General features: G+C 54.1%; 3 protein-coding genes across 6 annotated transcripts in view; 2 read left to right on the top strand and 1 right to left on the bottom strand.

Moving 5' to 3' along the window:
* Positions 1-11934, bottom strand: part of R3HDM2 (R3H domain containing 2) — a 67651-nt gene extending 55717 nt beyond the window's left edge. For 3 of the 4 annotated variants that reach the window (XM_068921252.1, XM_068921257.1, XM_068921258.1), the window contains exons 1-2: positions 11732-11934; positions 7596-7874 (exon numbers count right to left, since the gene is read on the bottom strand). The gene's annotated coding sequence lies outside the window, so the exon portion shown is untranslated. The remainder of the gene's footprint in view (positions 1-7595; positions 7875-11731) is intronic. The other variant, XM_068921255.1, reaches the window with a different exon arrangement.
* An 813-nt stretch (positions 11935-12747) lies between these two features.
* On the top strand, positions 12748-15775 carry LOC104138313 (inhibin beta C chain-like). Its single transcript, XM_009665852.2, has 2 exons — positions 12748-13262; positions 14692-15775. Exons 1-2 carry the CDS (start codon positions 12809-12811, stop codon positions 15432-15434), a joined length of 1197 nt encoding a protein of 398 aa, XP_009664147.2. The 5' UTR covers positions 12748-12808; the 3' UTR covers positions 15435-15775.
* Positions 15776-21501: 5726 nt separating this feature from the next.
* LOC104138308 (inhibin beta C chain-like) lies at positions 21502-24266 on the top strand. Its single transcript, XM_068921292.1, has 2 exons — positions 21502-21808; positions 22446-24266. Exons 1-2 carry the CDS (start codon positions 21517-21519, stop codon positions 23204-23206), a joined length of 1053 nt encoding a protein of 350 aa, XP_068777393.1. The 5' UTR covers positions 21502-21516; the 3' UTR covers positions 23207-24266.
* The last annotated feature ends 531 nt before the right edge of the window (positions 24267-24797 follow it).

Here is a 24797-nt window from a genome sequence, read left to right as displayed (position 1 = left end):
GAACCCTTCCTTGCATGATCTCAAAGTTTTTTTCTTTTTCTATAAGCATTTGCTCCTTGAGGAAAAACATTTTGTTACACCCATTGCACAGACTGCCAGAATGCCTTGCCCAGCTGTGCCCACACACTGAACAAAGCCTGCTATACTGACTCCCATTTCCTCTCTAAACACTTGAACAATATTTAAACTGGTTTACAAAGAAACAATAATAATCACATCAACAAGATAGACAGCAGAAGGGCAGAAAGCTAAACTGCTTTAAGCAAAATGCCCACTGAAAGCCAAACTCATTTGTTCAGCAGGCCATCAGGATCACTCAAAGATCTGACAGTAGCATGACTCCACATCTACTTTCCACAGAACAAGGCAGCTCTGGGACATGAGGAAGGGAAGGCAGAAAGGCCCTAGCTGGAAAGTTCTTGTCATAGGCAATGATGCAATGATTCAGGAGGAAGAAAGTACATTAGGTCATCAATTCAACCTGCCACCTGAAACCAAGCTGTTGAGAAGTTTGCACTGGGAACAGGCAAGCACATCATTCTGCTTTTGTGTTGAACCTGGGTTTAATAAAACCATTTGAGCACCAGCTGCAAGACTTACTTGAGGCCACCTCTCTTCTCCACTGCTTGGGAGACTGCATATTATCTGCCTTGACTTTCATTAAAATCTCCAGAGATCTGTTCTGCTACTGCTCTACTTGGGCTAAATTTGGCAGGGTAATAAAAACAGTAATAAAAATAGGCACGTAATGCATTTTAAAATCTGCACTTTTATGTTGCCAGGCAGCTAATTTCTGAGTGATCCTAAAGCAGTCATCCAGAAAGAAAGAATTATCAGGCTATACCTTAGATTATCAATGGATCTAGCACTAATGATCCAAATTACAAGGTTCTTCAGGAGCTTGAGTTGGCCACGTCTCTACAACAGTGCCACAGAAGGTGGGGAAAGCGTCAGCGTTTGGGATGTTTTTTAAAGAAAAAGTGTTAAATTATGGAACAAGACAGAGCAGCAGCAGCTTTTTCACCAGTGCTTTTGCATGTTGCAAAAGTCAAATATATTTTGTGTGTCTTACATCTGTTGAATACAGGAGTGCTAAGAAGTCTCTTATCTGGTTTTCCACAGACTCACCATAACTGGTCCTCAGAGCTGGGGTACCCTAATGAACACAGGGACACAAAGCAAAACCTCTAACTAGAGGAAGTTAATAGGTGACATTAATCATCTTTAATCCACAGACAAATAACCCACAGATAAACCAGAGAGCTAGCCCTTAGGCATAAAAACAAAGACATTGCAAAATACCTTTGCTCATCTTTTCTAAAGTGAGGGGAAGGATCAGCTAGAATTAAAGACCAATGCATTAATATAAGCCAGGTAAGCCTGGTTGCTTGCTGGAAACAAAAGTTTTTCTGGACATCAACTGTCTTTTTTATTTCCTTGCAAAGAACAAGGTGCCCCACATGTTACATCAGCCCACATCTCCTGCACACACATTCTCCCCAGAACCAGGATCACTAGCAGAAGCGTGGAGACCATGCCACCACCAGTTGGAGGTGGTGAGATGTTGCATCCATCTATGAAGTCCATCAAAATAAGCAGCATCCAAACATGCAGCACTGATATCCAGGGTCTTCAGCACCTCTCCAATAAAGAAACTGCAGTACGCTACTAAGAACACAGAGCAACAAAATTAGCTAATCACTCTAAAGAAAGTGGTACTTATTTTGCTAGCATTAAGTTCCAGAAATTTACACTTTGGTCATGTAAAATGACACCAGAAAGGCAAAGTCAGCCTTTTAGTCATGCCTGGCACCAGGAAGAGGAAGTTCTGATAACAGTTCATTCAGGCAGAGGAGGTGACTGAAGGTCAGCACTCTGAGCTTTTTTCAAGCCCAGTCACTTCCTTGCTACATGCTACAAGCTCCCCAACAGTACCCAAGTGTTACTGATACCTCATCTCCCAGGGCAACTGTTGTTCCTAAAGAATTGTGAGATCCTTAGATGAAAGGAACCAGGAGAAGGCCACTAACCCATGGGTTGTCATTAGAAACTAGTATTTACACAAGCTGGAAACAGCATCAGAAAGCAAAGCTAACTATTCTACCTGTTTAAGACGACTGATGCTTTAGCCACAGTTAGCAAGATGCAAGCATAGCATCTGCTAAAGTGCCCGCACCCTTGCCACAGACCTAGCAGCGTTAATCAGCACTGCCACTTATTTCTCTGTCTTCAAGTCTTTAATGTACACCACCAGCTGCGTTGTAGACACTTCCAAAAGACATTAAAGAAAAAAAGACTCAGACCAAGGTAAATGCTAAACTCAGCTGGCTTATACAGCTTATTTCCTCCTTAAATTAAGCTTCTCTGCCAGGGCTAGGTCAACAAGCAGAGAAACACACAAGGGCTGAAGGACAGGCTGTTAAGTCCTGATGAGTGTTTTGTCATTATTTCAACAAGCACCAAATCAGGCTCATCAGCAATGAACAGGTCAGCACCTGTGCAGCAAAAGTGACCTCTATTTTGGTAGAGCTGTTCTGGCCCAAGAATTCAGTTCACCCAGAAATGAAACACTATGGAAGTTCAGCATAGATCAAGTATTTTATTAAAGATGCTGTTCTTTTAAAGAGAAAGATAAATTATAGTGAGGAATTCTCTGCTCTCACTGGCAAACTGCACCTAATGAATTAGCAACATGAAAGAAATTAATCTAAAATGAATGAAAAGCCAAGGATAGTTAGTAAATGCTGCCTATCCATTGACTGATCCTGGAAGCATGTGGTACTCACGAACATAGGCAGCGACATTCAGTGATACTGTGCCCGTTCATATTTTACTCTTCCTTCATTACCGATAGAATATTTCAAAGCCTGCACCAAAGGGTAGGATTCTAGACCAGGTGAGAGAAGTCTCATATTCAAAGCAGCAAGGCATAGCTGGAAGAAGGATGAAACCCTAAAGAAAAGCATGTTTTCACTTTGCTTCATTATGAACTCCAGAAAAGAAGAAATCAATCCCTGGAAGTATAGGAAGCAGCAGAGCACTGAAAGAGAACATACACATTTCTCAAGTAGACCTAAGCTTAACCATATACGGAGAAACCAACTTTAGTAATCTAATCACAGTGAGGACTGTTGAAACCCTGTGTTGGTATCCAGCAATTTACATTCAAATCCTAACTTCCACGACTTCCTGTGTGAATCTGGAGGCAAACAGAAACAGCTAGACTCCATGAATAATGAATCCTTTCCTTCATTTTCTCCTCAGCCTTGTCTGTGTACAGTGTATGTTCTTTGAAGTACAAGGCTGTTTGCTACTATACACATGTAAAATATGAAGCATAAAGGGTTTCGATCTCTGCTGGGGCCTTTGGATCAGCTACAAAAGTATGTTTGTGAAGAATTTAAGGCAGGAAATGCAATTCAGCACAGGCATGCATAGGAAGTACCAGTGGCACAGAACATTGGCAGGATCATTTTATTAAGGGTTTATCTTTAGCCAAATAACAGCCCTTTGCAAAGTCTTCAGCATTCAGGTGCCAAGTTGCATTTCCTGCCTCTCACTGCACCATTACATTGGACTTCCTGCTCTGAAGTACTGAGAAAATAGCAGCTTGCTGAGAGACACCAAAACCAGCTGCACTTGAGGAGAGATTGAGGCAGGGGGGAAAGACAGCTCCAAAACCTATTCTGAAAGTTCTGATATACATCCACTTATTTATCAGATGTTCACAAAATACTAGAGGAAATTCCCACTGTCTTCTGATAGCACCTATTGATGTTTGTAAAGGCTCAGAGTTTGAAAATGAAACTTAAGGACCTTGACCTCCAAATCCCTGCATGCAACGCTTTCACCAATCTCATCTCTGTTTATCTTCTCTGTGCAAGGGACAGCAGTGAGAACTGCCCAGAACCACATGCTCAGAAAACACTTCTTGATACACCGGAGAACACAACTGTATTACTTGGTTAAGGAATGGGAGGAGAGAGAGGAAAAAAGGGGGAACAGTTACCTAAGAACAAGAAGCAGGCTTTACAGTTTTTGTACCAATAAAACTAAAGCAATCTAAGGTTTTGTCAGTGCCGAGAATGATTCAGAAACCTAGACTCTGGGCACAAACCAGAGTGGATTTAAATTGCATGACTGGATGCATGGATTCTTATTTGGTGCACGGGGCTATCAGTAAAGTGATTGCAACCTGGAGCTCAGTCAATCAACATCCGAGAAACCAAACTACAGTCCCTGTTGTGCTGGTACTGGCACCATGCAACACAGCATCATCACCTGAGCAAGTTAGTTTATGTAGGTGTTCAGTGTGCTTTGATGTCAAGGTTGTAACTTGACAGACTGGAGAGAGTCCGGCTTCTAAGATCATCAGGCACTTCGAATATGTATTAGGAGAGGCTGAGGAAGCTGGGTTTGTTCAGCCTGGAGAAAAGACTAAGGGGAGAACCTAACTGCTCTCTTCAACTATCCAACAAAGGGGAAAATCACTAAGAAGACAGGGCCAGACTTCTTAGGCACACACAGTGAAAGGACAAGAAGCAGTGGTCACAGATTGCAGCCAGTGATGTTTACTAGCTGTAAGGAAAAAAAAAAAATCCACAGTAAGAGTGGCTAAGCACTGAAAAAGGTGCTCAGAGAAGTGGTGGAATCTCCATCCTGGGAGACATTCAGAACAGGACACAGCCCCAAGCAACCAGATCTAGCTTTAAAGTTAGCCAGGCTTTGAGCAGAGGATTGGATGAGAGACCTCCAAGGGTCTCTGCTGACCTAAATCATTCTTTGATTCTAAAGAAGCAAATTCAAGCTGGCAGCCTTGATGGAGAAGCGATAGCAGCTGTTGCTGCTGCTACTTAAAAGATAGCTTCACAGTGAATTTATACCTGGGCTCCATAAAGGAGGGGGGTTGACTAACCAAAAAAGCCGCTCAAACAGTAAAAAAGATCCACACAATTCTTGACTGATTACAACAGTTAAAATAATGAAATTTATGCAAAACCAGCACAACTTTCTTCTCCTGACAAGTCTTTAACCAAACGGATGCAGGCCACTTTTACTGCAACCTGCTCCTAAAAGCCTTCAGCTGAACAGCAATACCCTCAGTTAAAATGGAAATAGGAATGCCTGGCCTTTAACTAAATGGATATAAAAAAACACATTAGAAACTGAGTACATCTCCAGTACGCCTAGTTTAAGCCTGCCTTGAAAAGATTAAATTTTTTCCCTCTTCAGCAGCTTCCTCCTAGTTAAAAAAAAAAAAAAAAGATCAAGTTATTAACATAAGTATTGATCTAGTTGAAATTTACTGTTAAACAAGATAATGAGATGAAGTACACTGCACACGTGCACCTATACTAGCAAACATCTTTGTTAGGATTACATACACGCACTTTTACACAAGTCTGCCCATTTTGGCATGAAAGTGCCCTCTGTTCCTCCGCCTGACCCCGGGCAGGAATTATGCAATGCCAAAATGACTTTTAGCTTACATTTCTCCACTACACTAATTCTTTTTTTTTTTTAATCTGTCAGCATCTATCAAATAGAGGAAGACAAGAAATAAAAGTTAAAATGCATAAAACAAAACTCTAGGAAACATTGGGTAAAATCCTGACTCCACAGTAATCAGAGCAAGCTTTTGGTCAATGCAGCTAGGACTTCATACATTGCACTTACAAATAATGGTGGGGGAGAGAAGACAACAAAAAAGCTCAAGTGCTGAACTGAAGCTAAGCCTAGGACCAGTCCAACAGGCAGATTTTTGCTTTTTATTTCCTTAAATGGATTATTTCTAAACCTTCCCCCTGAAAACAGGGGTGAAAATGGAAGCACTGACACAATCTTAAATTTAGCAACACAAATGGCATCACTACTGTAAAGAGAACTTGATGCTTTTGAGCTCTGACAAGGGGGTAGGATATCACAGGCAAGAACAGAGGCACTGCAGCATGGCTGGAAGAAGGGATGTGGCACGGACATTCCCCACTGCTCTGCTCCACAGGCTAGCCCTGACCAAGCGAGTCTGCTTCTCCCACAGCCTGCTTCTCGCTGTCAGTGTAGCTCTTTCCTTCCTAACGAATTCAGTTGACTGGGCCTCTCTACTCCTCCTAGCCCTTTCTCAAGGCCTGTTACAAACAACACGTCACAACTACAATGCGGGCAGGCAAGAACAACAAATGTTTCTCTAATTCCTATGGAACTGAGCCATGCTTCTGCCCCTTCTCCCAACATTGACTGCTCCAAGCAGTGGCAGAATCTCAAGTCCATGTGGGACAGCTTCCTAGCCATAGAGAAAGTGGCTGCATGTAGTTTGGGTAAGTTCTCTGGGACTTACCTTGCTTTCCACATACACCCATGTTAGCGTAGAAGGTGCTGGTTTACTCACAGGCCTCAGCTTTTATTATAATAAAACAAGACATGCAAAGTTGCAGCAATTTCACTCCAGGGATGATATAGCACCTGATATTAGTTAAGCCAATGCAACTTTGGGCATGTACAATACATTCCTCTAAACCTTGTTTCCTGGGTTTAGCTCATACTTGTCACACAAGCCAAAACAACCATATGCAGCACTGTGCTGTTTAAACTAGCAAACATCACATTACTAGTCAGATGTGATGCATACTAGTGCAAGTCATAACGCCCTGGGACTGCTCTCAGTCACAAAGGTAACCTCAAAAATTTGAGCCCAACATAACCAATTCTAAAATATTCACCTAGCAGCGTGTCTGTAGGGAGCCTGGAGCAACTGTTTAGAAAGACAAAATACTACTTAATTTGTCCCAATAAGGGATTAACTTCAACTGTCAGCATAGAACAGTTTTGCACACCATGCAGCTGAGAGAGGCCCAAACTAATGCTGGACTTGGAAAAATGCAGCTAGCGTAATGCAAGAACAGCACCTAGGTAACTCCAATTGTGTCTGGGACCCCAGGAAGCACCACCAAATGAACGTGTGGACAGAATAGCTTCCTTTGGCATCTCGGCAAGAGGCAATCACAGGTATATAACAAATTCAAACGTTGGAGCTCACAGGATCTAAGAGGCCACAGTGTGCTGTATGATGCATTATGTTCTAGCAAGCCAGACAGCTAGAGTTTAGAAGAATCTTCTTCCTCTAGCTCAACAATTGGTACCCTGGGAGACTGCAGATAGTGTCCCAAAACAGCAGCAAACAATGAGGATATATGACAATAAGAAATCTAAGGAAACTAGCTCCTTTAATTCCATTCTGCTGAATGGACTGCCAGCCTAGAGTCTTGACCCTCACAGGTCAGATGGCTGCAGCTCAAAGCAGCACTTGACTAACTAGCAACACATGTGTCTGAACAAAGAGCAATCCAGCTATAGCTACTCTTAACACCACAAAAGAACTTCTCAGCTTTGATCCTAGGAAGATCTGAGCAGACAAAGATATTAAGACTCAGCCTAGAGAGGAAAACAATGCCATGAACCATTGTCTGATATTGTCAAATCACTCCAGGTTTTGTCTTGTTCGTGCTGTAGAGGTAGCTCAAACTGTTTGTCAGGAAGCACTGAGCAAAAACTGCAACATTGGATAACTAAGGGGTCAATTGGCTCCATATCCTACTCACCTCTAGGGCACCAGTCCCCAGTCAGTCCCCACTCCTGAGCCGGGGGAGAGATCAGAGAACGGACCATATCCAAGTGATGTTGCGCCTTCACAACTGGCATGAGTTGAGTTGGGAGTCTTAATCCAGCTCCTCAAAAGCCAGGTGGCTGTCTCCAGCAAAGCATCATCATTGCAAGCAACCTGTTGAGAGTCTGATCCATCCTCACTTGTGCAATCCCTGGAGTCTGGAGTAATGGTTTACTGTCCAGTGAAGCTGCCATCAAACATCACACTGTGCCAGCTTGGTGGACAGAGAAAAAGACAATCAGTCTACCGTCTTTCCTCACCATCTAGATTGTTCCATTAAAAAAAAAAAAAAATTATAATTGTAAATATATACACGCACATAACCTGGAATAAGCTTCCAAAGTTTCTTAGGTAGAAGGAATTTGTCCTTGCTTTCCAATGAAACAGGAATGAAGAGGGGAAAATTTTTAGCAATATATATTTAACAGCTCATTGAAAATACAAAGAGCAATGGATGGAAAAGTGAGACCCTAAGAGAACATCTACTGAACAAAGGATTTCAGCAAATCACCTATAAACTACTGAATTGCCATTCACTCAAGAAGGAAGATTACTTTAAGTATCGATGGTATGATTTAATACAAAGTTTCCAGCATGAATTCAAGGAGAAGGGCACAGAGGTTGTGTCAATCAGTCTTAATGTGCTCTAGGTGGCACACAGGACAGAAATGAAAGTGAATGGAGCATAAGGAATCGGAGCTATTCAGAGTGACAGAAGGAAACCAGGTCCCAATTCTCAAAGGGAGTTGGTAGAACAGGTCAAGGCCAGAGATGAGACAAGATTCTCAGCAAGTGCCAGTGACAGAAAACTGAACTGAGACCAGCCACGGGTGAAATTTCTTTGCATGTCGTCAGCAACAAAAGGAGCACTGAGACAGACTTAGAATTAGCAATGACACTGTGTTTTGATTTGTACACAAGCATGCATTTGCCTACTTTCTGGCAAGCGGACCAGATCCTACAACATACTCCCATTGCTCCCCAGGGAGATGGAGGAGAACAAATCTTGCGCGCATCAATGATTTGTGATATCTGTGGCCTACATCCTGATTCTCCACCTCAATATCCATTCTTTGTTACACCTGTTTTCTTAGCACAGTTGGCAGGTAAGGATACCTCTGCTGTTCCACAAGTCTTCCACAAGAAGTAGCCACAAAGCTCTGCCAAGGCACTTCCTGTCCCTTCCCTTGAAATATGATTCTTCAGCCTATCCTTTGTTTGGTGACAAACAGGCGTCAAAGCTTGGCAACATTTCCAATTCCCCAAGAAGGTATCTCCCCTTAATCAACTCTTCTTTCCAGCGCTTCTCTTTCCCAACTTCCACTTTTTACACTTTGACTTTGCTCCAAAATGAAGACAACCAGTAATCTGCACCGACTCAGCAATACGTGCAGGATTAACACCAGTCCTGCATTTCCAGTTCACTGTTGCATCTGAATCCTCTTCAGCACAGTTGTCCAGAATCTTATGGACCACTCTGCATTAAAACAGAGGCTGTAAAAGCAGTAGAAGCTATTTTAAACTCAGAATTTCTTTCTGCTCACAATTACAGTGGCATCCTTGAGCTCTAAGGAAAATAAAGGTTGTTCTGGAGAGCTGGAAGCTGCACATCACCAGCTTCTGCCAGAAGCTTCCCTGACAGTGAACCTCATTCTCTTACCATCCCCACTACTAAGAGGCGGCTAGCTGCATTATCAGCATAAATGGCCAGAAAGACACCTTGGTTTTTCAGACACCTTTCGTGAATACTGAAGACTGAAGCCTCACAAAATACAGAAGAGCATACAGACAGCAGGCAGGGCAGAAGCAAGTTGAGTTCAGCTTTAAGTGCTCTGGAGCAAAGCTAATACATTGCTGAGCTGATCAGTCACTATGTTAAGCAGATACCTACAAGAAGCAATAGGCCATTCAGCATAGACAGAAATGTGCTAAGTGGGGCACTTGGTAGCATCTGCAAACTGGTACATCAGCTCCCAGGGACAGGAATCACTTCACCCCTCTGAAAATCTAACCCTTTTTTGGGGGCACAATTATGCTCCATGAAACCACAGCAGACAGATCTCAGGCAAAACAGGGAAGGGAAGGAAGGGGAGGGGGTTAGGTTATCACCTCTGTCACTTTTTAGCTGAGATACAAAACTGGAAACTGCTGTGGGGAGATTTTAAACGCCCCAAGAGGTCACAAGTCAAAGTGTTCAGGAATGAACAGCAAACATTCCAGTGACTCCTTCCCACAAATTTGTTTTTGTATGACTATTTTGAGGGCGGGGGGGATGTCTCACAAAGAACACTTCACAGTGCAGGGGACTACTGGGTGCAGTGCTGCTTAAGGGCTGAAAAGAACAAGAATGCAAACCTTATGCACAAATTAAAACTCAAAATAAGGTCTAGAATGGATCTGTATAGCCAGCCCTAATGTCCTGACCACTGCATCTTCATTGCTTTGGGTAGATAAGCTAACTGCAGTACACATCAGCCAGGCTCACCAACATGTAGCATACTCACAACAGTGAACGCTCAGCCTGAGGCTGTGTGGGAAACAGGTGAAGATATAGCGGAAAAGGGCACGCCATGGGTCAGAATGAAACAAGAGGAATCTTACAGAAAACCCTGTGCAGGACAAATAAGATGAACTCAAAAGGTCATAGCTGTAGCAGGAGCAAGTAGAGATCTTAGAGACAAGAGAGGCAAAGAAGGACTTTACCAACAAGTTCAGATTCTCTGTGGCCTAATGAAGAGCTGGAGCAGTTGCTCACTAAGGAACAATCAGTTGAAGAAATAAAAGAGGCAGCAGAACTCCAGCAGGATGCACAAATCACCTTCAATAAGCCAGTCGTGAACTGGCTAGAGTCTTGCCCACCATTTAAGGAGCTAGCACAGTCTTTGTACAGCATTACCCCAGATCTAGGATGCTCTTTTGAAAGGCAAACACCCCCACATAAGCAGTTTCTGAAAGATGGGGAATCGTCAAGTCCCTTATAAAGCCAGAGGCCAGTGCAGTAGCGCAAGCCTGGGTTCAACTTTGCAGCCTACCTCAAAACAAAGAGAAAGTCAGAAGGAGAATAATTAGAAAACAGAAAAGGCTGCCGTCAGTGAAGGAGATTCTCTAGACCAAATTCTAAAGGAGATAAGGGAGTAGAAAAAGGTTCATAAAATGAGTGAGAGAAGAGAGGTACTAGTCCAGCAGGTGCTCTTATGTTCACATTGTATCAGGAGCTCAAGAGGACGCCTCTGACAGACTGCAAAAGCCATTTTACACAGATCAAAAGGAAGATCTGAAATAATATCAGCTTACCTGTGAAACTTGCTGCCAGACAACAGCACTGGCAGGAGTCAAAGGCAACTTTGATACTTAGGCAGAGAACCCAAATATTAACAGTTACCCTAAAAAGCACGGTGAGGATTTAAATCTGTCACAGGCCAAAGCATACAGAGCAACAAGTAACACAACGCCTTTTCCCGGTAGGCTATCCCGCTAGCGGGCTAGTCACGGAGCCGCCAAAACCCCTCCTGAAAGCACCCTGGCCCAGTCAGAGGATGATGGCTCTCCGAAGTTTTCACTCCTTCCACGCACCCCACGGCCCAGACAGTCAGGCGGGTTTCCAAGCAAAGCCCTTCCCCGCGAGGGAGCCGAAAGCCTCTTCACGCCCAGCTGCCAGGGGGCCTGGCCGCCACCGGCCCGGGTCCCCCGCCCGCCGCTCCGCCGGCTCCTCAGGCTCTTGCCAGCGCCGCACGCGGCCGGCGGGAGAGCGGCCGCCGGGCCAGGGGTTCCCGGGCCGGCCCGGACGGGGGCGCGGGCGAGCCCCCCGCCGCCGCGGGTCCGCCAGCTCGCCCGGCACCGGCAGGGCGGCGAGCCGCCCCCAGAGAAGGCCCCGGCCCCGGCCCCGCACTGCCCGCCCGCCCGCCCTCCGGGGACGCTGAGCGCGACGGCCGGAGCCCCGGGGAAGCGGCCGCAGCGGGCGGGCGGCTCCAGCCGGCGGGGCGGGGGCCGCCACCGCGAGGAGCCCCAGCGCGACCCCGACCCCGGCCCCGGCGCGGCCCCGCCCGAGCCCCCGCGGCGGCGCGCACTTACCGTGCCGGGCCCTCCGCCGCGGGGCCGCCGCCACCGCGGGCCGGGCAGGGCCTGGGCCAGCGCGGGCCGGCCGAGGCGGGGGCGGCGGGGGAGGGGCGGGGAGGGGGAGGGGGAGGAGGGGGAGGAGAGAACCGAAAAAAGGAGAAAAGGGGGGGAAAAAAAAGAAACAGAAAAAAAAAGGGGGGGGGAAGAAGCTGCGGGCCCCTCCCCCGGCGGGCGTGCGCGTTGCGTCACCGCTCCGTGCGCGTTGCGTCACCGCGCCGCGCCCACCGCGCTCCCCTCCCGCCTTGCCGCCCGTTGCCACGGGCAACCCGCCAGACGCTGCCGCGGCGCCTCCCGCCGAGGGAGGCGGGCGGGAAGCGGCAGCGTCCCCTGGCGGCGCGGAGGGCAGCGCGGCGAGGCGAGAAACGGCCCGCTGCAGAGGGGCGGAGTCAGCCCGCGGGTGCCTCCTTAAAGGGGAGGGCGGCGGGGGGGGGGGGGGTTGTTTGCGGCTTCCTCCGAGCAGCCGCTCATTAAAGGGGAGGCGGCAGCAGCGCCTGCGCGGCTGCGGGCGCCTCTCAGCTCCGCGCTTCCCAGCTCCGCGCTTCCCGCCCTGGCGGCGGCCGGCGCGACGCTGCGGGGTCCCGGCTTCGGGGGCGGCAGCCCGCGCCGCGCGCCGGCGCCCCCTAGCTCCCGGGGGCCCCCACACGGCACACCGGGAGCCCTGTGTCTCCTGGGGGGCCCCGCACGCTGCCCCGAGCCCCCCTCCAGCTCCTGGGGGTCCCCACATGTTGCCCTGGGGCCCCCCTCACAACACCCTGGGGCCCCCCGAGGTGCCCCCACGCGGCCCCTTCAGGACCCCGCGGCGCCCCCTGCGGCAGGTGGCCCAGCCGGGCCCTGGCAGCCCCACAGCCTGGCCCAGGAGCCGGCGCGGGCCCCACTCGGCTGCACCGGGCCGGGTCTACCTTAACGGTGGGGAAAGCCATGCGGTGGCTGCTCCAGCATCACGGGGTGCTTATCTTGCCTGGGATCAGCCAATATTTGTGACTGCATGGGGAAAGCAAGCCCTTCCTCGCTCTCTGCAGCCTGCTCTGCTGCATGCTGCCGGCCCCACCGCGGCTCGCGGCTCTTCCAGCTCGAGCTGTGCTGTCCCGGCTTGACTTTGGCTTATCGGCCAGCTCAAGGAAATCCGCTCGCTGCGACCCCCGAGCTGCTGCCTGCCAGCACGGGGAAATGACGGCCGTGACGGCTCTCCTGCTTCTGAGCCTCCTGGGGACGGCGGCGCCCAGAGGAACGTGGTGCCCGACCTGCGGCCTGACGGCCCTGGCCCCCAGCGCGCGGCGGGACGTCCTAATCGCGCTGGCGAAGCAGGACATCCTTTCCAAGCTCCGCTTGCAGGAGAGGCCCAGCATCACTCAGCCCATGTCCCGGGGGGCCCTGCTGGCAGCTCTCCGCAGAACGCGCGCCCAGCGCGTGGAGCACACCAACCCCCTGGGCATGCCCCGTGGCTCCGGCGCACAGGAGTACGAGATCCTGAGCTTTGCCGAGTCAGGTCTGTACGGATCCCAGGTCCCACCGGCGTGGCAGGATGGTCCCCGGCCAGGAGGGGTCATAGTGGCCCGGAGGGTCTTGTGGGGGGGGGTTACACAAGGTTCCCCAAGTGGCCACCCCCTGCCACCAGGGGCGAAGCGCTGCCGGGACTCTCCTTTACCTCTCAGGGGACCCATGGTGGCACAGGGTTGGGCATGGGAGCAAAGGTGAGCTGCCCTATTATGTGACTGTGTTTTTTGTTGGACTTTCCCCACTCATGCTAGAGGGATGGGTCAGGTGTCCATGTTGATCAAACCATGATTTTAAGCCTGGATTCAGCTTGCAGTCTGTGAAGTTGTGTCCCCAAAGCCCACTTGCTCCCTGCAGCTGGGACATGTCTCCACTTCCTTCCCAAAATGGTGAGCGGCCACTTTCCACCACAGAACCAGCAGCGTTCCTGGGAGGAGAGGGCTTCCCAAAACACGCTAAGGGGTCATTACAAGTATCACTGGAAAAGCAGGGTCCTGTTCCCCCCACTTCTCCCAAGCAAATGCAGCATTCTTCAGAAAGAAGCTGAACAGCTGCTCCACCCCGCCGTGCATCCTTCTGTGCTGCTGCTTTGCCCTGCCCAAACTGCTGCTCAGGGAGGTATTGGGGGCACACACTCCTCTCATGGGCCCTTGTGTGGTTTGCAAGGCTGCTGTGGGACAGGGAGGGCTTGCAGTGTCCTTGAAGACCTCCAGGAACAATGCTCCTCTGTGGTACATTGTGTTCCCACATGCGAGGACAATGGGGAGTTGTCTCCTGGCTCAGCGGAGCATCTGCTGGAAATGGAGCAGCAGGCATGAGCCATGGGGCTGAGCCCATTCTCCTGCCCTTCCGTGCTGTGCCAGACCACAGAGGAAGAGGTTTGTATCCTCACATACCAAGCTGTGCCAAGGGGCCCAGTGCTACTCTCTCAGTCACAAGCAACCCTTCCTTTATGAGGAGGAGAGGTGGCTCTGCCTGCCCTAAAACACAGCTGAGGCTGGGGTGGGATGTGATGGAGCAATGTCACACAGTGGTTCCAGCCATGGAAAGCAGAGGTGGTCCTGGTGGTGTAAATCAGCGTGACTGCCTTAAATCCAGGGCTGGTTTATGCAGCTGGAAAACCTGCCCCAAAATCTTCCAGCAACTTTACTGACCAGGGCAATATTAGGGCAGAGAAGGTGGATCTGAGCTGGTTGCTAGAGTTAAGCACGAGGCCCACAGGTTGCTTCTTTACAATGGAGCGAGAAGGAGAAGCAGCAGCAGCAGAGAGAAGCAGGGGGCAAATGGCTCCTCAAGGTCTCTATGTCCTGTGTCCTGCTCCCTGGTTTGAATATGCCTCCTGTTTGCTCAGACCCTTGGGCCGCCAGGCTGGGAGAGTCTCCCTCCTCAGCTCCTGACACCACTTCCCATTCTGTTCGCAGGATCCTCCACTCCCGGCAAAATTCGCCTGCATTTCCTCTTCGCCCAGGAGCTGGGCAGAAGCATCGAGATCCTGCAAGCCAGCCTGTACCTATTCTGGGCATCCCCCAGCCCTGGCAAGCACCAGGTCATTGTGAAACTATTGCAGCCTGACCTGGCTGGGCCAAACGTGACCATGGTCAGCAAGACATGGCTGGAGGTGCAGAGGGCTGGCTGGGCCACGCTGGATGTGGGACAGGCTGTCCAGAGACTTTTCAGAGAAGGGAGACAGAGGCTTACTGTGGAGCTGGAGATGGCAGAGGACTTGGGGTCTCCCCTACTGGCTGGTCAAAGTGATTCCCACTGGCCATTTGTGGCAGCCCAGGCCCGAACTAGGACACCCCATCGGGTCCAGCGGCGTGGCATTGATTGTAGCGGAGACTCACGGATGTGCTGCCGCAAGGAATTCTTTGTGGACTTCAAGGAGATCGGCTGGGAGGACTGGATCATCCAGCCAGAGGGATATCACATGAACTACTGCGCTGGGCTCTGCCCCCTCCATATGGCTGGTATCCCTGGTCTTGCTGCCTCCTTCCACACAGCTGTCCTCAACCTCATCAAAGCCAACAATGCCGATGCTGCCGTGGACTCCTGCTGCGTGCCCACACAACGCCGCCCCCTCTCCCTGCTCTACTATGACAGGGACAGCAACATTGTCAAGACTGACATCCCTGACATGATCGTTGATGCCTGTGGCTGTACCTAACCTGCTGCCTGAGGAGGCAGGAGGACAGGACTTGCGCTGAGCAGGGCTCCCCTCCTCCCCAGCTCCTCTCTGGCAGTGGGAGACCTGCAGAGCTGCTGAAGGATGGGAACCCTGCCGTGGTGTTTTTGCCTCCTGAGGTTGAAGCATCAGGGTGATGCTGAACCTGCAAGTCCTCTCCTTTCTGACCTCCTACACGGCTCTTTTCCCTCTTCAGATCTGCCCAGGGATTCCTCTCTGCTCCCAGACCACAGCCTGAAAGCTGCTTCTGTTTGAAATCAGCCCCTTCTGCCTGCAGGACTCTGCAAAAACCACATAGCTAGCTGGGTCAGAGCAACCTCTGCCCTCCCCAGTGCTGGTCCCGTGGCCAAGGCCATGGTGCAGCCCTTGGTGCTGCAACATGAACATGTGCTCCTCAGGGAACGTGTCCCAGCCCTGGCCAGTGGGGCCAGGCTGCTGGGGAAGACAAGAACCTGAGAACAAGCTAGCAGTTGACTAGGTCAGAGTGGAGAGAGCCAGCCACAGGGCCCCACTCCTCAACTGAACTTGAGGTTGAAGAGAGTGAGGAAGGGAAAATTGATCCCAATGGTAGGGAAGTGCCTCCCTCTCCAAGCATCCCAGCTCCCTGCTATTCAATAAAAGAGTCCCAGACTCAGTGTGTGCATGTGTGAGTGCACATGCGTGTGCCCTATCATTAGCCAGCACATGCTCTCCCCATCCCCAAAGTGCAAGGTGCTGGATAAGCCCTAGCACAGACAGTCCCAAGACGGCATAGAACTGCCCTGCTCCTCTTTCCCTCTCCCCACTCAGTCTGGGCTGGGGGCCTTTTTGGGGACTGTCCCTGGGGCTTGCACAAGCAGCTGGGAACACGGATGCTGCAGGAGGAGGAGAGGTAGACCAAGTTGCTTGGGAGCCTGCTCAGAAACAGGGATTGGAGGGATGCAGGGAGGTTTGTCCCTGTGCCCAACTCTGCCATGTACGGTCCTAGCCAACAGCTTGGTACAAATCCCAATCAGCAGGGCTGGACATCCACCAGCAGGACCCAAAGGCTGCAAGCCAAGTGGCCCCACGCTGCTCTCACACTCTGCCCCTTTGCTGTCTTCCCCGGGGAGGCAGAGCCCCTGACTTGTCTTGACCAGAGCCAGGGCATGGGAGGGAGACCCCGGCCATGGGTTGCTTGCGATCCCCCCTGGTGAAGGTACCGTTCTTTAGCTGGGCCAGATTTCCCATTCCACCAAAACCATCTGTATTTGGCCATTTTTGTCCCAGTTCAGGACAAAACTGAGCAACCCCTCTCCCTTTTAAAGTGGACAGTGACTGCCAGGTAACACTGCCAAAGCTGCAGTGCCATGGTGCCTGCCTTTGCCCACAACTCCCCAGCAGCTCCCTTGCTGGGGAGCTGCCAGCACATCTCTGTCCAGAGGCCAGGAGCAGAGCAACTGCCCCTTTCCCTGCCCCTTGCCAGCCTGGCAAAGCAGGACATGTCTGTGCCGTGAGAGCTGGGGGCAAAGGGCGGCTCTGACACATCAGCTCCATTATGTAATCCTGTGTTCGGGTTTCTTCACTGCTTCACACGTGTCCCTTGTGTGAGGACCGAGAGAACAGTAAGGGGTGTTGGGGGTGTGAGAGGGCAGCTGGTGATGGGAGCTCCTGGGGGTGGCTGGGGCTGTGAGCAGCTCTGGGCAGAGCAGGAACGGGGGTGACATTACCCCAGAGGAGCTGCAGCCCCTTGAGGAGGGACAGAACCACCATGAGCAGCGGACAGCACTCACTTGTGCTGCGTTGGGGGGGGGGGGGGGCAAGTGCTCCCGCAGAGCCCTGCTGGCGTGGGGGACCCAGGTCGCCCCCCTGAGGCCCAGCAGCCGCTGTGCTGGGAGTGGGTCTCCTGGCTCCAGTGCCTGCAGGACTCAACCCCAAAGGGTTCCCACCGACCCAGGTGCTGCACAGGCAGGGTAGAAGACTCGAGGATCAATACTGTCTGGGACCCAAGGCCACTTGCGCAAGCCCAAAGAGAGTTTGGTGTTTGGTTTTTGGGTTTTTTTTTTCCTTCCTTTTCCAATGCCTCTTTTCTCTGTCTGTGTTTATTCAACAAACAGCTTTCCTGGGGCCAGTGTGCAGCTCTCTAGGCTGCAGCAGGCAGGGGCAGAAAGGGGCCAAGAGAGGGAGCAGGAGGAGCTGCTGGCATGTGGTGAGGGTGAAACTTTGCCCTCAGCACCCGCTCCCTGGAGCTCTGCTGTGCCCTTTGCCGGCTGCACACGTGCTCTCTGGGCACGACCCGGCACATAGTGGGGCTGGCTGCGGGGACACGGCTGCCTGCCCTCCGTCATGGACATGGAGCATCTCCTAGTGCAGACCTCCCTGCACCTACGAGTTTTTCCCATTGCTGCCTGCCCTCGCCTGGGCTGCCACGCAGCTGGCCCCAGCCCCATCGGGCAGAAGTAGCCTGAGGGGCCATCCCTCCGCAGCCCTTGCAGGGCCCCCTCTCCCTGTGCCATGGCACCACACTTCTCCCGGGGTCCCTGCTCAGCCAGCAGGCTTTGGAGGGGGTGATCTCAGGCGGCTATGCCCAGGCTGTGAGATGTTGCCTCTCTTGCCCTGCTGCTCCTGGGGGGCATAAGCCCAGCGGGGGAGCCCAGGCCCTGCAGCTACCCCATCACCTGGTCCAGGAGCAGGAGCTGCCATGCAGACAGCATCGACCTGTCACAGGCTCTGTGCCCTTGGGCTGTGCCAGGTCAGGTGCAGAGGGGAACATGGAGCTTCGCAGGGTGCTGTCCCCTCTGCCTCTGATCCGGGAGGGGATGGGGATATGCAGCTGCTGCCGGTGGCTCCTGGAAGGAGCCTTTGCCAGTATCAACAGACCCTGAAGCAAAGATCCAAGCGCACGTTGTGCCAGCAGCGTTGTGCCACAGGTGTCTCTTGGCAAGGCCAGGCTCACAAGGGAGGGGTGGGAATTCCTGAAAGCCTCCAACGTTGCCTTGAAAAGGGATAATTTTTAATTTTCTGACTCGCGGGCAGTTTCCAACCCGCAGCCTCTGGCTTTGGAGGCAGCAGGTGACCCCGCAGGCCGGGGCTTCTCTGGAGCCGGGCGCCGTTCGCCCGCGGCCGGGCGCGGAGCAGCGCGGGCGGGCGCGGGGCGCTCCCTCGGCCCGGCCCCGGGAACAGCCCCGCGCTCGGGCGGCCTCGCGCCGCCGGGTGGCGCCCGCGGGCCGCGGGAGGCGCCGCCGTCGGGGCCGCCGGGGCCGGGCCGGGGACGCTGCCCCGCGGCAGTGCCCGATGCGCTGCCCCGGGCATCTCCTCCAGCCTGCGGCTCCCAGCGCCGGCTGCAGAGAAAAGGGGCCCGCGAGGGGGAAGCCCCCTCCAGAGCCTAGCCGGTGCCTTGGGTAAGGGGCACGGCTGGCTTTAGTGCTTCCTTGGCTGGAAGCAGTACCCAGCTGCTGGGCAGAGCCGCACCTAAACGGGCGCTCCAAGAGACGTCACTCTGAGATGCTGGTGCATGAGTTTTTGGCGGGTCCCTAATTACTCTGGGCCTTTAGCACCGCTAGGCTGGGTCATCAGATGCTGCCCCTGCCCCACCGGACGCGAGGTCGGAGGCCCAAAAGCCATGTGTGCAGTGAGTGCTGGGCTTGAGGGGGACCTGGGGGGGGGGGTATTTTGGTCAGGCTGGTCCCTGGGCTTTGCTTTCTGGGAACTGCTTAATCAACAACACCATTACGCAACGAGTGCAAGAACCACTCACAGCTCTGCACTGACCCCTGGCCTAGATCCAGCAGCCAGGGCGCAGGGGGCAGGCAGATCGGATGCTCTCACTCAGCTGTAGGTGAAATTGGGGGTTCACAGAGGTACCTGTGCAGTGCTGGCCAGTCCTCAGGGGTCCTGGCAGATCCTAGGTGTTTAATCCCTTTGGGGAGACCCTGCTCCCCAATCTGGAAAAGAGAGTTGGGTAGAGCATAATTCACCCTCTTTGCCCCAAACTTTTGTCTCCTCTGTGTCATGCTGTGCCCCAGCCCTGACTCTGTGGAGCTAGCAGGGAAGGAGGAATTCAGCAAGACATTGTGCCTCAGTTTGCCTTTCCTGTGTGCATGGAGCTGTGGCACGGTTGCTGGAAGGTGGTAGTGACACAGAGCCTTTAATGGTCCCTGGTTCCTTGCTGCCTGTCTAGCACCAGGGGCAGCGCTGGTCCATATGCCAGCTCAGGATCCCCCCAGCCTCCTGCATGTGGGGAAGAGCATCAGACGCAGGCACCCAGTCTCCTCCACAGGGTGAAGGCAGGAGCACCTCTACCCTGTGGGGAATTTAACCTGCCCGGAGAGCGAGGAAGGAAACGCTCCACTCACTGGCATGGGAACATGGAATAAAAGATAGAGGGATGTGTATGAGGTGCACGAGAGCATGTCCACAAACTGAGCATGTGTCCAAACCAACGTGTATGAGACTAAGTATTTGTTTGCAAGGGAACATGCAGGTGCATGTATACCACCAAGCATCTGCAGAAATGCATGCATACACGTGCCTCCAGACATGGTGGGGGGGCCATGCATTATTGACATGCATGTTTTGCATGTGAGCATGAGTGAAAATGGCTCTGTGCTCACAGGTGTGTGAGTGTGCACACCACCACTGCACCTGTGCCAGAGCCTGGGAGGAAGCACCATCTGCATAGCCATGCTGGGGCACAGGCGGTGCTGGCTACGTGCTGCCTGCAGCCAGAGCTCCTGGGTCCCGTGGGAGCTGTGCTCCTGGGCCAGGTTGTGCCCACTCTTTCCTCCCTGTTGACATTTCTGGGCTATTCTGGGAGCTGCCAGCAGGCCCAGCCAGCTGAGGACTTTGCCCCTTGCACTATGGTTGCATCATCCCTGGTGGGTGCTTTTTCCCAGACAGCCCACTCTGTTTACATGTCACCTCTGCTTGACCAGAGGCAGGGGCTCTGTGTGGTAGAGACCTTGGAGTCAGTGCCACATGGCACAGTGGGCATGGGACATGGCTCATAGGCCAGCTAGGTGTCAGGCTCCTGCTGTGCCCTGTGGGGTCCCTGCTCTGGCACAAGTGCACTGGGCTCTCCCACCGCCCTGACAAAGTGGCACTTTCCACAGCACCCTGCTCTGTGCTCGGGCTGTGCGAGCACAGCATCTGGGGCTAAGACTTCGAAGAACTTATTCAGGCTGCTGTGACACTGCCTCTTGACAAGTCCTCAGTATAAACAACCATCTTAATTTGGGGGAGGAAAGTGTGCACAGTATACACCTTTCCTGGCCCTGCCCAGCTCTGTCCTGAGGTGGGGCTGGATCAGGCAGTCCAAGGGGGTGGGTTGAGATCCCCAAACTCATTGCGTGTGAGAGGTGACAAAAGCCCAGAGATGTGAACAGTCCCCAGGGAGCTACAGGAGTCACCCTAGGAGCAGCTCCCCCTGCTGGGTCCCCTCTCAGCAAGAAATGGGACTGGCCCTGGTAGGAGGGCTGGGGGGCAGCGCACAGGCTGGGGGGCAGCGAGGAGCCCACGTCAGGGCAGGTCCGTCGGCTCATGGCAGGCAGGTGGTCCAGGATCCTTCCCTGGGCTGCCCCGGGACCCGTCCTCCCCTACCTGGGCAGCATTTGCCCCAGGCCTCGCTCCCCTCAGCTGTTGGGCCCCACAGAAGAGCTCAGCGCCCCTTCCCCCGGCCGGGTCCGGCCAGAACCCCCTGCGCCCCCCAACGCGGGACCCCGGGGCGAGCCGCGGGCGATGCGGCGCCCGCGCGCACACGCGTGTGCAAACCCCGCGTGGGCGGCGGGGCGGGGCGAGAGGCAGAGCGCCGGCCCACCAGCCTGGGGGTCCCTGCCGCGGGGACCCGACGGCCCTCGCGGAGCCGCGGGCGGCAGCGGCGCCCCGGTACTCCCCGCGCCCCCTTCCCTTGGGGAGGCAGAGCGCCGTCGGCCGCCCACCCCCGCCGCGGGGGGGGCTAATCCCGGTAATCCCCCGCCCCGGCCGCGGCCCGACGGGACGGGCAGGTGAGCCGGCCAATGGCGGGGGGGCGGCGGGCCCGCCCCCGGCCGCAGGTGCCCAAAGCGGGCGGGAGGCACCGTGCCACTCCCGGTCCGTCCCGTCGGTGCCGATGGCGGCGCGAGGCGCGGGCCCGTGGCTGCTGCTAGCGGCGGTGCTGTGCGCGGCGGCCGAGCCGCGGTGCTCGTCGTGCGCGGCGGGCGCGGAGCGGCGGCTGCTGGAGGAGGCGGCCAAGCGGCAGCTGCTGGAGAAGCTGCGGCTCCGCGAGCGGCCGCGGCTCGCCCACGCCGTGCCCCGCGCCGCCGTGGCTCGCGCCCTGCGGCGGCTGCAGGCGGCCGGCGCCCGCCGCGGCCCCGACGACGACGACGAGCGGGGCTACGAGATCATCAGCTTCGCGGAGCCAGGTGAGTGCGGGGGGGAGCCGGGCATCCCGGCGGAGCTGGGCCGGACAGGGCGGTGCCGGTGCCGGCCCGCGGGAGGTCTTCTGTGAGTTCCTGCCGGGCCGGGACCAGCCATGGGGAAGGGTCCCCTGGGCTCGTGGGGACCCCCAGGGACGTGCACTGCCTTCACCTCGGAGCACTGTAGTCCTGCTCCTGCCAGAGTCTGGCCATCTGTCCACTAGCAGTGGGGTGAGGGTGCAGGGAGCTGTTCAGCCTGGAATTAAATTGTTAGTTAGTGCACCTGCTATGCTCCAGTGACCTCCCCGTGTGGCTGATGCAGCAAGCTAAGAGCTGGGGGAAGAGGATGTGTCCCCCCACCCCTCGTAGTGGGACTGGGAGGCTTCACAGACTGGCTCTAGGAGGCTGGAAGCGCCCTCCAGCACCACCCTGTGCAGAGAAGGGAACGGGCCAGGTGAGAGTAGGGGCCCCCTGCCCCTTCAATACCTGTGCTGCCAGGCAGGGGCAGGCTGGGGGTCCCAGAGCGGAGGGAACTGGTGGGTCTGTCCCGAGAGGCAGCTGGAGGGGATTGGCCCCTGCATGCAGATGCCAGTGCAGCCTTGCCTCCTGCAGCGTTCACCTCTTCACCCCTCTCTCCCCTCAGAGCCCCTGTCTCCCTCCAGCACCGGGCTGCGGTTCCAGTTCAGCCGTACGCAGGACCAGGACATTCACATCCTGCAGGCACAGCTCTGGCTCTATCTTCGAGTTCCCCAAGACCTGGTAGCCAACCTCACCCTGAGCATCTTTCTTGCTGGTGGGGAGGGCGACTTGGCCAGGGGCAATCGCACGCTGCTGAGCGAGAGGTGGCTGAGCGCCAAGGGCAGTGGCTGGCATGCCTTCTCCCTCCTGCCTGCCCTGCAGAGTTTCTTTTGGGGAGAGCACAGGACCTTGCGGTTGGAGCTGGAAAGCCTTGGGGACAAGGGCAATAGTGTGGCCGTGGTCAATGCCAGCCGGTCCCACCAGCCCTTCCTCGTGGCCGAGGCAAAGGTGAGGGAGCCGGGACACCGCGTGGCCAAGCGCAGCCTCCGCTGCAGCCAGAACTCCAATCTCTGCTGCCGCAAGGACTACTACGTGGATTTCCGTGACATTGGCTGGAATGACTGGATCATTAAGCCTGAGGGCTACCAGATAAACTACTGTGTGGGCCAGTGCCCTCTGCACGTGGCAGGCAGCCCTGGGATGGCCTCTTCCTTCCATACAGCTGTCTTCAACCTCGTCAAAGCCAACAACATCCAAGCGTCAGGGCACTCTTGCTGCGTGCCCACACGGCGCCGGCCGCTCTCTGTCCTCTACTTTGATCGCAACAGCAATATTGTCAAGACTGACATCCCCGACATGATTGTTGATGCCTGTGGCTGTAGCTAGGGGTGGGGGAGCAGTGTTGGGACACCCTGCCTCCTCCAGGACTGGCTCTCTGGGCATTGGGGGCAGGGGGAAATGTCTCCCTTGAGCTGGAGTCAGACTGTGGTGTGATGGGCCCACTTGGGAAGCTGGGGGGGAGGGGTGTCTCAGTTTGGGGAGCAGGGGTTGTGTGCAGAGAGCATCCCAGGGAAGGGGGCCACAGGGACACATGGGCCAGAGCAAGGCCATGTTGCACTGCCTAGGTCTGAGCTGTGGGTGGTCAGTAGCTCTGGACTTCTCTGCCCCAATGGCAGCGTTTCTGGGGTGCGGAGCTGATCCCACGCTTCTGGGGGATGGGGTCCCCTCTATGCATGAACCAGAGCTGAGGGTCCCCTGCCTGATTCATGTTCAGGCTGTCCAGTGGCAGCTTGGGACCCAGCCTCCCTGAGAGCAGAGCAGGCTGAGGCAGAGGATTTATTTCCCCCAAGCAGGAAAACTTGGGGGGGGGGGGCAGTCCTGCTTTTCTTTCCCCACTGCAACAAGTTGTCTTGCATCAAATTTGGGCTGTTGTGGGGGATGGATGGAGTGGGGCACAAATATCAGATCTGAAAGATGATGGTGAAGAGGAGACTCTGTCAGGGGCCCCAAAAACACAGTGACTAGACCCAGTCCTCTGCTCCCAGGAGGACACAAAGCTGTGAAGGATGGTCTCACTTCTTGGCTGAGTTCCCTCCTATGTCCCCTTGCATTCCCTGGGATTTTTGCTCTTTCCTGCCCCCAGGTCTCTTCCAGCCCAGTGCCTCCTTACAAGGAGGCTGGAGTCAGACTTTGCCTTTAAGGCCATGCTAAAGGTGCAGTTTTATTTGCAACTTTAGTTTTGCAAGTACTACTATTTTATTGTGGAGGTTTTTGCAGTTGTTGGGACTCCCTGGTGCTCCATCCTGTCTACCCACCTCTCTACTGAAGAGCCCACTCTGCCTTTGCCTTCCTGGTACTCCTGAATGCAATGCGCCTGCATGGACTGTGCTTTTAACTTATTTTAATACTTTGGTGCAGCTTCCCCAATAAACGGGTGGAAACAACATCCAGGCTCTGACTGCTTTCTCCTGGCACCACCTGCATGAAAGGGGTGAGGGAAGTCCTACCCCTGGTCCTGGGCTCACCCAGCCCTAGCCCTGCCCCTGCCCCTGCCCGTGCCCCTCGGCCTCTGGGGCTGGAGTAGCACAGGGGCTAGGAGCCACTGGCCCCTGTGGGCAGCGCTCCTGTGTTGGGAGGCAAGGGGATCTGTGAGCCTTTTGCAGCTCCCAGCTGCTGTGGGATGTTGTGCATTGAGCCCCATGTGAGCAGAGCTGCGCTGGGGGCTCTTCCTCATGTGTGCCTGGGATTGGGGGACCTAGGGACAGGGCAGGGGCTTGGAACCAGGCACCAACCCGGATGGCCCAGGGCGTGAGCATCAAAGGAGCTGTTTCCCACCAGAGCAGGCACTGTGGGAGGGCATAACCTGACCCGAAGGGGCTCTTCTCCACCTGGCTCAGTCCCGAGAGGAGCTCGAAATGCCATGGCTCAGGGAATGCTGACCCCAAATGATAAGTCTCAGCCAACCTCTGAGTACTGT

The sequence above is a fragment of the Struthio camelus genome, chromosome 28, assembly GCF_040807025.1.
Source record: "Struthio camelus isolate bStrCam1 chromosome 28, bStrCam1.hap1, whole genome shotgun sequence".
Lineage (NCBI taxonomy): Eukaryota > Metazoa > Chordata > Aves > Struthioniformes > Struthionidae > Struthio > Struthio camelus.
The sequence above is the reverse complement of the archived record's forward strand: the minus strand, read 5'-3'. Positions and strand labels throughout refer to the sequence as shown.